The sequence below is a fragment of the Lemur catta genome, chromosome 2, assembly GCF_020740605.2.
Source record: "Lemur catta isolate mLemCat1 chromosome 2, mLemCat1.pri, whole genome shotgun sequence".
Taxonomy (NCBI): domain Eukaryota; kingdom Metazoa; phylum Chordata; class Mammalia; order Primates; family Lemuridae; genus Lemur; species Lemur catta.
The window spans coordinates 78,652,897-78,667,707 of NC_059129.1; the positions used below are offsets into that span (position 1 = coordinate 78,652,897).

Below are 14,811 nucleotides of genomic sequence, written 5' to 3' on the forward strand. Positions count from 1 at the left end.
TTAAAGAGTAAGGGAGGATGTGTGTAGGCTATATGTAAATACTATGCCATTTTATACCAGTGACTTGAGCATCCTCAGATTTTGGTACGGGGAGGTTCCTGGAACCAAGTTCCCTTGCATACTGAGGGGCGACTGTAACATAAATATTAATGTGTGTGTGCACACACTGAACCTGCAGTAACTATAAATAAATAAAGATTATATGTATCTGAGAAGTGGAAAACATAGGTGTCACCAAATTGTTTAGACTCAAGGGTATGTGTAGAAGTCTTTCCAAGCAAGGTGACTTTGTATAATTTAGAGAGAAGAGATGGGGTGTTCGATGAGAAGAGAGAGAGATTTGAGGTTGCAGCCAATTCTGAAAGGAGTGAACATCAGTATTCCAGGATTCTGGATGAGGAAACCAAGCCTTTGGGGTAGTAAGTAACTTGCCTGTGGTGACACAGACCTATCCCTTTGTCACTTCAGGACTAAAACAGTTCTGTACCAAAACAAAATCAAAGCCAACCAGCCCAGCTGAGGATCAGGCTGCTTCCCTTGGCATCATTGTCACCTTGTTCAGACCAGCACAGCCACCTGCACACAGGCCAGCCAGGGCCCCGCACAGGCCTCCGTGTCATGTGGCAGCGGTCAGACTTTCATTCATCAGTCGTACAAAGGTTGTTAAAGTTTTGATAGTTAAAATCATACTATCTTCCCTGATGTCAGTTAGTTATTCCACGAAACCAACTGAAAGATATTACATTTTTTACATTAAAAAACTCACTAAAATTTTTCATTTGGAAGACTTTTAGGAGATTAGAAAAATCTATTGTCTAGATTTGTAGTGGTGACAATTCTATAGATCTATGATCCCCAACCCCCGGGCCTTGGACCAGTACCCGGCCCCTGTGGCCTGTTAGGGACTGGATGGCAGGACTCCACCGTACCCCCCATCCCTCCATCCCCTCCACCCCCCCACCCCGGGGAAAAATGATCTTTCATGAAACTTAGGAACTGGGGTACCACACAGCAGGAGGTGAGTGGTGGGCGAGTGAGCAAAGCTTCATCTATACAGCTGCTCACATCACTGCCTGAGGCCCTCTCACCCCTACCCCTACCCCTATCCATGGAAAAATTGTCTCCCGTGAAACCGGTTTCTGGTGCCAAAAAGGTTGGGAACCGTTGCTATAGATGACAACCTTTTTTCAGTAAAAAAAACAAACAAACAAACAAACTATTTGAAATTTTCCTTAAAATCCACTTTGTGAGGCGTTTACCATGAATAAGACAGTTACTTGATAAGGTATCAATCATCTTTACCTTGAAGGGACAAATTAAGAAGGAAGAGGGTGTGTATGTGTGAAAGGCTGTGTGTTTTAATACCTGCTAGGTAGCCGACTACTGATAACCATTTGTTATCATGAAAAAAGTCAGCATATTTGGAACAGTTATCTTTTTTTATTAAAAAAAATCTTTAGAACATGCCTAAGTTTCCAATGTTAGGATGATATTTTAATACATTAGCATAAGTACTCAACAGAATTTATGCATACAATAAGATAACTATGAAATTTATAGAAACAGAAAATATTTATAATACAACTGCAACATCCTTCTCCAAAACATTTGTTATTATGGCAACTATGTATGTTGAATCCCTGGAAGGTGATATGAAAAATAAAAACCTTAGGGTGATAAGATTATGGCTTTTTTAAATAAAAAAAATTCAAATTGAAAAGATGATTTCACATTATAAACATGGAAAAAAGAAACCAATTCAAGTTGGTCAAGAAAACAGGACTAAAAATGTTGACTAGTTAAAAAGAAAAGAATGTTAAAAGTATTTATTCAAGCTCAATGTTTATTTGTTTAATACAAACATATGAGTGCCTAGTAAGTACCAGGGACTGTGCCAATGATACATAGATAGAAAACCATGGCCTTTTTCATCATTAAAATTGTATTGTTTTAATTTACAACATATAATAATGGTTCTTTCAAAAATTGCCTTGTATCTTTTAATCGATCTTGCTGATACTCTGATTCTCTAAAACTCAAGCTTCAATCTCTTGCAAGACAGCCTCTTTAGTTATCTTGGCTTGCTAACCTGGTGTTTGCTTTCTAGTAAGATAAACTGAAATAGAAACTGGAGACACAGTACTTTATGTGTAATCTCATGTTTAGTTAAACAGCACTAGAACATTGCCAGTTAGCAGATGGCTTCCTAGGGTTTACTCTACCCTCCTGCCCTACTCCCCAACAATGAAGCCTAGTGGTGAGGGTTTTGGTTAGGAATGCGTTCACCTGCAAGTAACAGAGAACCTGTCTAACTCGAGCTTACGTAAGTAGAAGTGTTTTGGCCTCTCCTGGTAAGTCTGGAGGCTGAACTTGTTCAGGACCTGCACTGCTGGGATTCTCTTGGCGGTTTCTGATGCCTGTCCCTGTGAGGTGGAAAGGCTGCCTCACACTTCTAGTCCTCCTTCCAAGCTGGAAGGAGAAAGGGCAAGGACAAAAGGCCTTAATCTGTCTGCTTCAGCAGGAAAGCCTAGTTTGTCCAGAAGCTCCACCTGGCAGACCTGGGCTCACACCGCACAGACCGGATCTGGATCGTGTGGGTGCTCCAGCTGCAAGGGTGGCCGGGAGAACCCAGCTTTAGTTTTTCAGCCTTCACCTGGGAGGTAACGAATGGCTTTGCGGTGACTAGACTAGTGTCTGCCACAGTGGTTTCTGCCATCCGCATCCTGTTTATAGTAATATAATGCCCAGTGAGTCCAAGACTGGGTTTTATTTAAAGAATTTGTTATGAAATTATGTATCTTTGAGGTACCCTACTCAATCTCTGGAAAGTTCCTGGGATCTTTGACAAGGGAAAGACCCTCAGTCCTTTCCTCCCTTTTTAGTAGATAGGAGTTGTCTGTCGGGCCTCTACCTCCCTTAGTCCCATCTAGCCCCTCTGTAAATTTTGTCAAGTTATGAAAAACTTACCTTTTCTGTTTCCTCTGCTTGTCTTTGACTTTTTTTTTCCATTGGAAATACATAAAAGACTCAAGTCAGCCTTATGTCTACCTCAAGTCAGAAAAAAGAAAGCTGTGTATTTGAAGTGTGAAAGTAGGTGAAGAAACTATCAAATTGAATACCTAAAGCCTTTGAAAAACCCAGAAGTTGCTTTATACCTTTTACAAAAGGCCACCTCCAGGGCAAAGAAAGAAAGCTAATATGTTTGAATGAATGAAACAATTGAGCAAGTGCCTATTACTGCTTAACTCTTACCTTATTTAGTTTTCCAGTGAATCTATGGGAAAAGATATTGGGTCCATTTCACAGATTTGAAAACTGAAGCTGAGAGAGAAGCTAAGTAATTTCTCCAAGGCTAGCCGGCTGACGGGGTCAGGATGAAAACCAGGACAATCTAACTCTAAAATACATACTCCTCCCGCCCCAGTTCTCCTTATCATCCTCTAATCTGTACCTTATTTGTCTTTAATTAAACTTGCTTTCCTGTAATTGTTCATATTAAATCTCAGTATTAAAAAAAAAGCCTATGTTATTCAAATTGACTATGTCTATTTATTTATTAATACTAGTGAGTCCCAAGGTCCCAGGCTGCAACATCAGCTGTGTGTATACCTTGGAATTCAAACATGACTAGACATGTCTGGAAGCTTATGGAAGGAATCTGGCAGGGGCTGCTTAATTATATAAGTTAACTGGCAGCCTCCTGGGAAAGAACTAATCCTACAAGAAGAGAGAGCAGAGTTGTGCAAGTTTACTTAGAGGTCAGTGCCACAGAGTAGGGGGCTGAGTCTGAGTCAAATGCAATGTAATTATTGAGCCTGTCTTCTGATCCAGTCTCTGGGGACTCGTGCGGCCAGGAGATTGCCAGTGAAGGCTACAAGTGTGTTCACTGAGATTTCCATGGGTCACTGGAATGGTCACGTCGAGTCAGCAGACTCTGCAGCATGGGCCAGCCCAGACAGCTTACTGCCCAGGGCCCTGCTGGGGTGGGTCACCATGGCTTGGGTGCAGGCATTGGGGTCCTCAACAGATGCAGGGATCAGGAGTTGAAAGGGTAAAGGCTTATCATGCAGTGGCCAAGAAGGCTGCTTCAAAGCACATCTGAGGGAGGAGCCTGCTCCAGAGTTCCTGGAGATACTTGGGGGGAAGTAGTTGAGGATAATAGAGTTCTGTGGTAGCAATTGGAAGCAGAATCGGGGGAATACCAACACATTTGCTCAATTCTCAATTGCCATCAATTTGCAAATGTATCCACAATTTAATAAAGTTATTTGAACAAATAAAATACTACATTATGTATTTTTAAAATGAACTGACAGTAGAATTTATTTAAACATCCAATCATGTACAACTTTCTTCTTCAATCATTGTCAAAGTTAGAAGCAAAGCCTTTTCTCACATCAGAGTCTAGAGAGTCTTCTGAATTATTTTGGCTATTTAAGGTTATATGTAGCATCCTAGGCACACTGCTTTTTAAATTCATGCAGTTTTAGGAGGGAGAAATGCTGGCATTTGATTCACATTCCTGGTGGGCTAAACTTGAGTTATATTTGTTCCTAAATTACTAACTCAGTTTGAATAGCTTTTTTTGAATATCACCTAAAAATCTTTGATGTTCAGTGTTGGAGTGATAATTCTTAATTACCCATTAAGTTAATATTTTTTGAAGACCTCCTACATACTAGTCCTTATGCTTACAGAACTGACATTGTGGAGAGAAAGGTGAGAACAAAAACAAGCAGACATATAAATAAATAAAATTTTAAGAAATTTCAGCAATAAAACTTCGACCAGGGGGTTCCAGGGCTCTCTGAGGAGGTGATACTTAAGGTGAGCCCTAGAGGGTGAGAATCAGCCTTGCTGTGAGTGGAAGGAAAGCTTCCTGTGCACAGACCCTTCTGCAGGTGAAAATCTTATCTGTTCATTAACAAATGTTTAGCAAGACAGACAAAATCCCCTGTCCTTGGGGAGTTTATATTCTAGTAGGAGGAGGCTGACAAATACATAGAACGGATAGTTTGTCAGATGCTAACTGCTATGGTGAAAAATAAAGCATTGAGAGTTGTGGAGTGGCTAGGTCAAAGTGTAAAATGGAGGCTGGACCTCCCTGTAATACCAGCACTTTGGGAGGCGGTGGCAGGAGGATTGCTTACGCCTGCCTGGGTAAAATAGCCCGACCTTGTCTATACAAAAAAATAAAAGAAGAATTAGCCAGGCATGGTGGTACATGCTTACAGTCCCAGCGCGCTGAGGCAAGAGGACTGCTTGAGTCTAGGAGTTAGAGGTTGCAGTGAGCTGTGATGGCGCCACTACACTCTAGCCTGGGCAAAAGAGCAAGATTGTCTCAGAAAAAAAAAAAAAAAAAAGTGTAAATTTGAGTGGTCCCGGGGAGAGCTTACCAAGAAAGTGAAGTTTGAACCAGAGATGAAGATCTGTGATCCAGCCCAAAGGTTGGCAAGTTTTTTCTGTAAAGGGCAGCTAGTCAATATTTCAGGCTTTAGGGCCCACACAGTCTCTGTTGCAGCTACTGAGCTCTGCCATGGCAGGGCTAAAGCAGCCATAGACAGTATGTAAATGAATGAGTGTTGCTGTGTTGCTGTGTTCCCATATAGCTTTATTTATGTACACTGTATTTCATAATTTTTACATGCCATGAAATACTATTCTTTTGATTTTCTTCTCCCAACCATTTAAAAATATGAAGGCCATTTTTGGCAGCAGGCCATACAAAAGTAGTGAGCTAGATTTGGCCCATGGGTCCTATTTTGCCTTACCCTCCCCCCTGCCAATCTAACACAAGAGATTTAGTGTTCCCTTTAATTGCTTTGTATGGTGTGTAACGGCATATGTTTGAATGGTAAAGTGAAATACAACTTTCATCCTTTTGTAGATATCTTCCTCTCTTAGGTCCAACACCTTGGTTGTTGCTTTATGAAGAATATAATGACATTTCCTCTGTTTATCCAGTGACAAATATTCACTCACTCATATTAAATATTAAGTCTTATGGCTTTTATTTCCAGGCTCTACTTGGCAGTAATATCTTTTATTTTCAATCCTTCATTATAAGACAATATTTCTGAATACATTTTTAAATAGCCATTAAGAATTTTATCAGGTAGCATTACATTTGGGTGCAAGCTGTAGAAAACTGGATGAAGAGTGGCTTAACTTATTAAGGCTTTATTTGTCTACGACAGAAAGGTGTCGAGTAGGCTGTGCAAGAAGAGACTGGGATGGCAGCTGCAAAATGTCATTAAGGACCCAGGCTACTGCCTTTCTGCTTGACCATCCCTAGCATATGGTGTTTGTTTTCACATTTGTGCAGCGGTTTCTGCACCTCTAGGCACCCTGTCTGCGTTTCTGCAAGGAAGAAAGGGGAAGGGAGAAGGGGAAAAGGCACTTTGTCTTTCCATTCATTTAAGTGGAGCCCTCCCACGAGCAGTCACTGGCCAGACCTGTGTCTTGTGATCACTTCTAGCCATAGAGGCCTTTGAGTAAACAAGGTTCTGTAGCTGAGCACATTGCTCTTCTAAATAAAACCAGGCTTCTGTATTAAGGAAGCGCAGGAGATTGGTTACTGGGTAAATAACTACCATTGTTTACTTCTAAGTGTGTTTAAATAAAAACAAACAGCTGAGTTACAGGTACCTTCCACCCATGGGTAAATAGACATAGATGAAGGCAGTGACTCTTGGCCATAATCTACTTTTCTTCCATTTACTTAGCAAATTCCCTTTGATACTGATTGTAAGGTGCATTCATTTCAGACAAGTTGAAATGTGGGGAGAATAACTCACTGTGTGAAGGAAATGATTGTGGATGTTATTGTTATTTGGACTCTGGGATTGTGCCCAGCACATGAAGTGCCCTTGACGGCTTCCTGTTGCTTCTCTGTAACCTGGAGCCCCACCCAGCAGGCCGGTGTGTTCTCCCAGGTCCCTGTTCCTGAACTGCCTGTGCCCCTGCCACCCAGCCTGGGCTCCCACCGTTCCAGGCTACATTCACCTCTGCAAATGCCACAAGCAGCCCATGGTGGTTTGACTCATCTTCCTTCCTGAAGCTAATGGCCCAGACATCCACTTGAAAACTTCCTTCTCTGGATTACTTTCTCCCACCTTGTTTATTTGGGTGATTTGCTATAGTATTACCTGATTGTCTGTGGTTTTAGCTATTTGGTCTTTTCATTTCTTCTTTGTAATCATCTGCCCTTTGTTCTAAGTGTAAGGAAACATGGAGGCCAAGGACGAACAAAATGGTTTGAGTTCTGCTTCATGTCACATTGGGAAAACTTGATTTCTATAAAGCATCGCATCTCTGGGGTGGGTACTGCTCCTGTCTCTTATCTGTCTGTCTGTCTCTCTCTCAAAATATATTTCTTCTATTATATTTAATCTTCTGAATATTAGCACATTTATAATGTCAAAAAAATTTAAGTAAAACTCTTGTCTCACTTTGTCTCCTCACCCAGTTTCTATTCCCTCAGCCCCTGGGTAACCACTTTTCTTGGTTTCTTGTGTGATTTTCAAGAGTTTTTAAAGAACAAATACAAAAAAATACAAATGTGTTCCTATTTTTCTCCATTTTTTTCTAAAAAAGTGGGCCTACACACAGTTCTATTCCTTTTTTGTTTGTTTGTTTTGTTTTTTAATCTAATCTATCTTAGAATTTAGGAGATCTTTTCATACCAGTGTCGATAGTACATACAGTGCTTCTCCTTTTTCCTTTTATGCTGCATAGTATTAAAATGGTATCTTTGAAACACAAACCTGGCCATGTCCCCCCTGCTTTTCTCATTTAAAATAGAGATATTATCACTCACATTTTACTGATTAAATGTAATTAATCTACCAATTAATGTACATGATTAATTTTCATATACAATTTTCAAATATAGGCCATAAGGAGGGAGGGGTGCTGAGACATGGGCACTTTCAGATACTACTAATGGGAGTGTAAATGGGTGTGGCCTTGTTGAGAGCGGTTTAGCACGGGTCCATGAGGAGCCTGAAAAATGTCTCTTCCTTTGTTACCTGGGTTTCATTCACAGGGCTTTGGCCTAGAGTAGTATGAGAGATGTAGTTAAAGATGTTGCTGTGGTCTAAATGTTTGTGTCTCCCCAAAATTCAGGGAAACAATAAAATCTATCTTCCAGGGTCTTCAGGGGAAATTAAGTAGGATAGATGATGCTTTCCTTGCAAGGCAAAGTTTCAAAGTACTATAGCTAGATTTCTGAAATTGTTTATCCATAAGGCACAAAAAGTTAACTTTTTCAGAAACGAGAAATGGTTTAGTTCAAGAAATTGAAGGGCCAGGCGTGGTGGCTCACGCCTGTAATCCTAGCACTCTGGGAGGCCCAGGCAGGAGGATCGCTCGAGGTCAGGAGTTCGAGACCAGCCCGAGCAAGAGCAAGACCCCGTCTCTACTAAAAATAGAAAGAAATGATCTGGACAGCTAAAAATATATATAGAAAAAAATTAGCCAGGCATGGTGGCACATGCCTGTAGTCCCAGCTATTCGGGAGGCTGAGGCAGGAGGATTGCGTAAGCACAAGAGTTTGAGGTTGTTGTGAGCTAGGCTGACGCCATAGCACTCTAGCCTGGGCAACAGAGTGAGACTCTGTCTCAAAAAAAAAAAGAAGAAGAAGAAATTGAGATAATCCCACTATCAATTTGCATGTGTAATCAGACAGTAGTTCTTTCATCTTATACTATTATGGAGCTTAAAGATACCCTATTTTGCTAGTTTTTTATTTCTGTCCATACTGACCACACCGTCTTGTTAGTCATTCGTACACTTCAATCCAGTGACCAGAATCTCTTTGCTTATAGCATATAACAAATTTCCAACCTCAGAAACACATGTCATTGAGGCTTTCTGGGGGGAGTTGGCAGGAGGGCATTGGTGGAGGTAATCAGTATGTGAGAGTTTGTTCTTCAGGCGTCTTATTTTTTATGACCAGAGGTCTTATTGGCTGATTGACCTCTCAGAATGATTCTTTTCTCTGGTCATTATAAAATTACTTCACCACTTAAGTTTGTTCTTTATGCAGATTTCCCGGAATCACTTAGAAAAGGCCAGCTGGCTTTCTCGTGTTTTACATGCTGTATTTAAGACAGTGAATACAGTAGTCCCTCCTTGTCTGCATGATTGCTTTCAGTCCTTTCAGTTACTTGAGGTCATCCATGGATCCGAAAATGTTAAGTGGAAAATTCCAGAAATAAACATCTCATAAGTTTTAAATTGACCACCATTCTGAGCAGCGTGATGAAATCTTGCACCATCCTACTCTGTCCTGTCCAGAATGGAATCATCCCTTTGTCCAGCATTATCCATTCTGTACATGCCACCTGCCTGTGTGTCACTCAGTAGCCGTCTTGGTTATCAGATTGAAAAAACAGTCTATTTAGGGTTCGGTCCTATCCGTGGTTTCAGGCATCCACGGGGGGTCTTGGAACATGTCCCGCATGGATAAGGGAGGACTACTGTATTGTCATCTCATCTAAATTAGTTAATACCTACCCTTAAATTAGACGATAGTAACATTTTGAAAACCTGCGGATGTGTTTGCAGCTCAAGAGCACACCTGACCCCTAGTGACTGAAGCAGGAAACGTGAAAGATGAGAGGAAGCAGAGTTTAAAGTAAGATGGCACTCGTCGTTTACGCTCACCTTAGGAGTGGAGAACGTTTTCTCTTGTGAATTGATGAAAGGATGCTTTCGTGATAGCAGCTACAGCTGTGGAATATCTGAAGAAGCTGTTGAGGGGAATAAAAATGTTGCTGCTGTCATGAATCAATGAAATGCCAACATCTCAGAGGGTTTTCAGGTGGTTTTGGGCAAAGGGAGCTTTCATGACTGTAAATGTCAACTTCTTGTGAGGGTGGAGGGTGGGATGGGGAGTGACTATGGCTCACTGAGCACTAAGTGAATCTCTCACCTCATCGTCTGTTCCTTCCACGCAGTCTGTTGTGCCTCAGGGTTCTGGGGAATCCAGGTGAAAAGAAATCACTATGTTAGGACCGGCTTAGGCTTAGTCCTCTGCTAATATCCAGTGAGTGGACAGTGCGGGACACCTTCATAAATCACCTCTTCTTTTTGTGTCAGTGACCCCTGACAATGAGAAATCAAGTCTAGGTCAATTTGGAAATATGTACATATTGTTTCAGATGAACATTTCTCCTGATTTGTTTGTCTTCTCTCTTTAGATAAAGAAGAAGCAGCAGGATGTGGTTAGATTTCTGGAAGCCAACAAGATAGAGTTTGAGGAGGTGGATATCACAATGTCAGAAGAACAGAGGCAATGGATGTACAAAAACGTCCCCCCAGAAAAAAAGCCTGCTCAGGGCAACCCTCTGCCACCTCAGATATTTAATGGCGACCGATACTGTGGAGTAAGTGGCTAGATTGTTATCACACTCTTTCTTTTTGTTGCTCAAAACACATAGTCACTTAGAGTGCAGTTGGGTTTTCTCAGTGAAGACTGTGACCTCTTCACTCAGTGCCTATTCAGGACCACAAGTCTAGCAGCGGGTGAAGTTGGGTAGGAATACCAGTCCAGGGTCATAGACTGTGTTCATACATGCGAGTGGTTGTGTGGTGTGGGAATGTGAGTGCATGTGTGTCTGTAGTCTTCCTGTCTCTGTCTTTGCTTTGGAAAAGGGAGTCAGAAGGGAAGCTGTGTGTGAGTGTGTGTGTGTGCGTGTGCGTGCGTGTGTTTATTGTGTCCTAAATTTTGAGGCATCTATTTTGATTAATACATTTTGGGGGGCAGAGTGGATGGGGTAATTATTTTTGAATCTTTATCCCTCTATGATATAAATAACTGCTAATAGCTAATTATAAACCAGAGTTACATTTTTTATGAAAATGAGCCAAGGGATCATTGTGAACATCTGTGCACATCATATATGAGCATATAGTAGGTATATACAAGGGCTGTTCGGCAAGTATCCAGCCATTGTTAAGTATAATGAGCGCAGTTGCATGGCTGGGTACTTGCTGGACAGCCCCTCGTATGCATGTTCTCTCTCTCTATCTACATATATATGTATCTATAGGTACTATATGTAGCTATATGCTACATGTAGCATGTGAAAAGATGAAGTTACGTTTATATACTTACCATATCTACGTTCATACTCTCATACTTCTTAAGAAAAAAAAATGAGAAACTTCTTTCTACTGAGTAAGTTAGGATTTGCCTTTTGCCATAGCTCTAAGTGCCCTAAGTCAGTATTTGTTCTGGGACCTGTACTACAATTCTTTAAGGATGGCTTAGGGAAGGAAAAGGAGCTAAATGCTGAGGTGCTTGAGATGAAATAAATAGTTGGGTTGTCATTAGGGTACAGAAAGGGATAAAAGAATGCTTTTGATGGCTTCAAAGAAAACAGTTCCCTTCTCCCATGTGCCTAAAGGAGAATGAGAAGTTGGAACATAAAGCCATGAGTAGATTATACACAGACTTCTCACCTGTAGCATCGTGAACATGGTGTACTAGACCTGACTTGCAAGTTTTAGCACTACCTTATATTGGTTGTGACACCTTTGGAAAGTTATTTATCTCTCTTAGCCTTAGTTTTCTCATCTTTAAACAAGGGATAATAATATCTGTCATAGAGGGTATCTGTGACCATTTTTAAAGCATTTCTTAAGTATATTATTATATAAAAATAAAGATTATTTTTGTGTGGTTGATCTCGTATTTTACTAGGGGAAGTGTGTAGTAACCAAGGGTGTATCCTATTCATGATTATAGAGGATAGAAAATGTGCCTGGAGATCAAAATTGAAAATGTTTGTAAACCGTACAGTTCAAAATAAAGTGAAGTTGTAAGTCAAATAGTGTTGGAAGGCTTAAAACAAAAATCCAGCAGTTTTCTGTCCCTTAGACTATGAGGGTATGAAAATGCCTTTATTCTGGTCTTATAGTTGAATGACAGTTTCTGGGTGTAGAATTGTAGGCTGGAAAGAATTCGGATGATAATTGCTTCATTATCCTCTGGTTTTCCAGTGCTGTAGTTGAGTTGTCTAATGCCATTTTCCTTGATCTTTTATATGTTTTTGTCTTTGTTTCTTTGATGCAGATTTTTAAGATCTCTTATCCGTATGCATATACTAAAACTTTTTTGGTGAATTACCATGGTGTATGCTATTTTTTATTCATTGTGCTGAGTGCTCAGTGTGCCATTTAATCTAAGAAATTGTATGATTGATTGTGTCTTATATTATTTTTCTTAAAAATTTTCTCCCTACTTTTTTCCTTATTCTCTTTGTCTTGAGTGCCTGTTAATTTGGATATTGGATTTCTTACATTGATTTTCTAACATTTTCATCTTTTTTTTTTTTTTGTATTGTCCACCTGTTTGACTTTTTGTTCTTTCTAGGAGATTTTTAACATTTACCTCTTAATCCTTTCATTGAATTTATGTCATCTTTTTTCTTCCCCTTTCTTGCTCTCTGATATTTTCTTTTTAATAATGTTGTGTTTTTATGATATAAATGCAAGATCTTGACTCAATAAAGATATTAAACATGATTTCTTTGAAGTTTTCTTTTGTTACCAGTATTGTTCCTGTTTCCACTATTTTTTTGTTTTTCACTTTGTGTAAGTTGCCAGTATCCTTTTCAGTTACTTGCAATAAAGAACCCAAACTGGCACAACCTGGTTTATTCTTGTTGATTCCCTGGAGTGTCCCACTATGAGCAAGATTCTTTTATGGGGATGTGGCTTATGGGATTCTAAAAGTAAACACCCCAACACTTAGGCTCTTCTGATGGGTTTTAATGTCTGATTTGGATTTTGGAAAGCTCAGGTCCTCTTGTCCAAGTTTTAAATCTCTGCTCTCTCTCTGTGGAACTGGCACATGTGGAATGTACCAGAAATGAAAACATATTCATCTGCACAAAAGGAAGATACCTGCTCCCCTCTCACTTCTTTTCTCCCTCTCCAATCAGCCTGTAGTTGATTTGGATTTCTTTATACATTTTTATTAAAGGCATTTTTATTGTGGTAAAAAACATAGAATTTACCATTTTCAATGTGTACAGTTCAGTAGTATAAAATATATTCACATTGTTGTGAAACAGATCCCTAGAACTTTTTCATCTTGCATGACTGAAACTCTGTACCCTTTTAACAACTCCCCTTTGCCTCCTCCCCCAGCCCCTGCTAACCACCATTCTACTTTCTATATCTGTAAATTTGGCTACTTTAGATACCTTACCTAAGGGGAATCATATAATATTTGTCCTCTCATAACTGGCTTCTTTCACTTGGCATAACATCTTTAAGACTCATGCATGTTATAACATGTGAAGATCTCCTTCCTTCTTAAGGCTGCACACTATATTCCATTGTATGTATATACCACATTTTGTTTGTTTGTCCACTGATGGATATTTGGATTACTTCCACCTCTTGGCTATTGTGAATAGTACTCTATGAACATGGGTGTGCAGATATCTTTTTGAGACTCTCTTTTTAGGTTTTTTTGATATATATCTAGAAGTGGGATTGCTGGATCATATGTTAGTTCTATTTTTAATTTTTTAAGGAACAGCCAGTTTTCTGTAGCAGTTGCACCATTTTATAATCCTACCAACAGTGCACAAAAGTTCCAGTTTCTATACATCCTCACCAACACTTGTTATTTTCTGTTGTTTTTTCAAGTAAGACTGCAAACTTTTGGTTTACATACTGTTTTCTTAAAAGTAGCTTTAAATTTTTAAAATCACGTTATTAATCATAGTATAGATACCATTTTGTGCCCTGCTTTATTCTCTAACAAAAATAGATTCCATATCATTGTAAACTTATTTTTTAGAGGTTGCATGCTATTCCCTTGGTGGCTTATTATAATTAATCATTTCCGTACTGTGGGCTATTTAGTTTGTTTCCAGCCACTTGAAATAACAGTGCATTACTGGCAAGCTATTCTGAAGAGTACATTTAATTGAATGCTCTTTTAGGAAGTGCATTCTCATTTTGGACTATTTCCACTTTTCTTCCTTAGAGTCCTCTGTCAAACAACAAAAATATCCCAAGATATGAGGGATTATTGTTGGTGGCCCCAGAATCTGGGTTCAAGATCAAGAAAAACTCATTTGATGAAATGAAAATTAATAAAAATTAAAACAAAATGATTATTATATGTGTTGCTGGTAAAACCAGAGTTGGGATTCTCAGTGCTGAGTGGTGCCCAAAGTCGTGGAATGAAGACTGTCCATCTGCCCAGAATATCCATTTGACTTGAAGTGGTCACATTTTAGAAACATTGGATTAGCTGTTTCCTTAAGTCTTCCTCCTGACAACTAAGTGTATCCTCTGGCAGAATAAAGTAGAACATAATGATGGACAGACATTTTGACCTATGTTGTAGCCTATCTGCAGTAATTATGTGTTAATAGAACCCTGTTTAGAGTTAGTAAAAAAAAAAAGCTAATGTCCAAAATTTTTATCATTTGTCCATAGGAGATTGTGCCCTATTTCTAAAACATGGATGTTATTTAGGATTAATGGCTATGTCATCTATGTAATACTTAAAGCAAAGCCCTAAAAATCACTCCCACACCTGTTTTCCTCACCTCATACACCCAGTTGGTTACCAAATCCTCCAATTTTTATGTTGTACATAATTCTATCCTATTTCACTCTCAAAACTCAATTAAAAAGTGTGGTGTTATTACACTTTCTCTATGACTCTGGTTATTATTTCCCCTCCCCCATGCCCAGGAAACATGTGCCTTATTACTGCTGTTACGATATTTATCTCATAGAACTTTTTTTGTCTTTGCCTTTAGTGAGTCTCTGAGC

General features: G+C 39.5%; 1 protein-coding gene across 1 annotated transcript in view; it reads left to right on the forward strand.

Annotated features, from left to right (window-relative positions):
• The window catches only part of SH3BGRL2 (SH3 domain binding glutamate rich protein like 2), a 54,732-nt gene that overhangs the window by 24,002 nt on the left and 15,919 nt on the right, over window positions 1-14,811 (forward strand). The window contains exon 2 of the mRNA XM_045543929.1: window positions 10,206-10,391. Coding sequence (XP_045399885.1) covers window positions 10,206-10,391 — 186 coding nt within the window. The remainder of the gene's footprint in view (window positions 1-10,205; window positions 10,392-14,811) is intronic.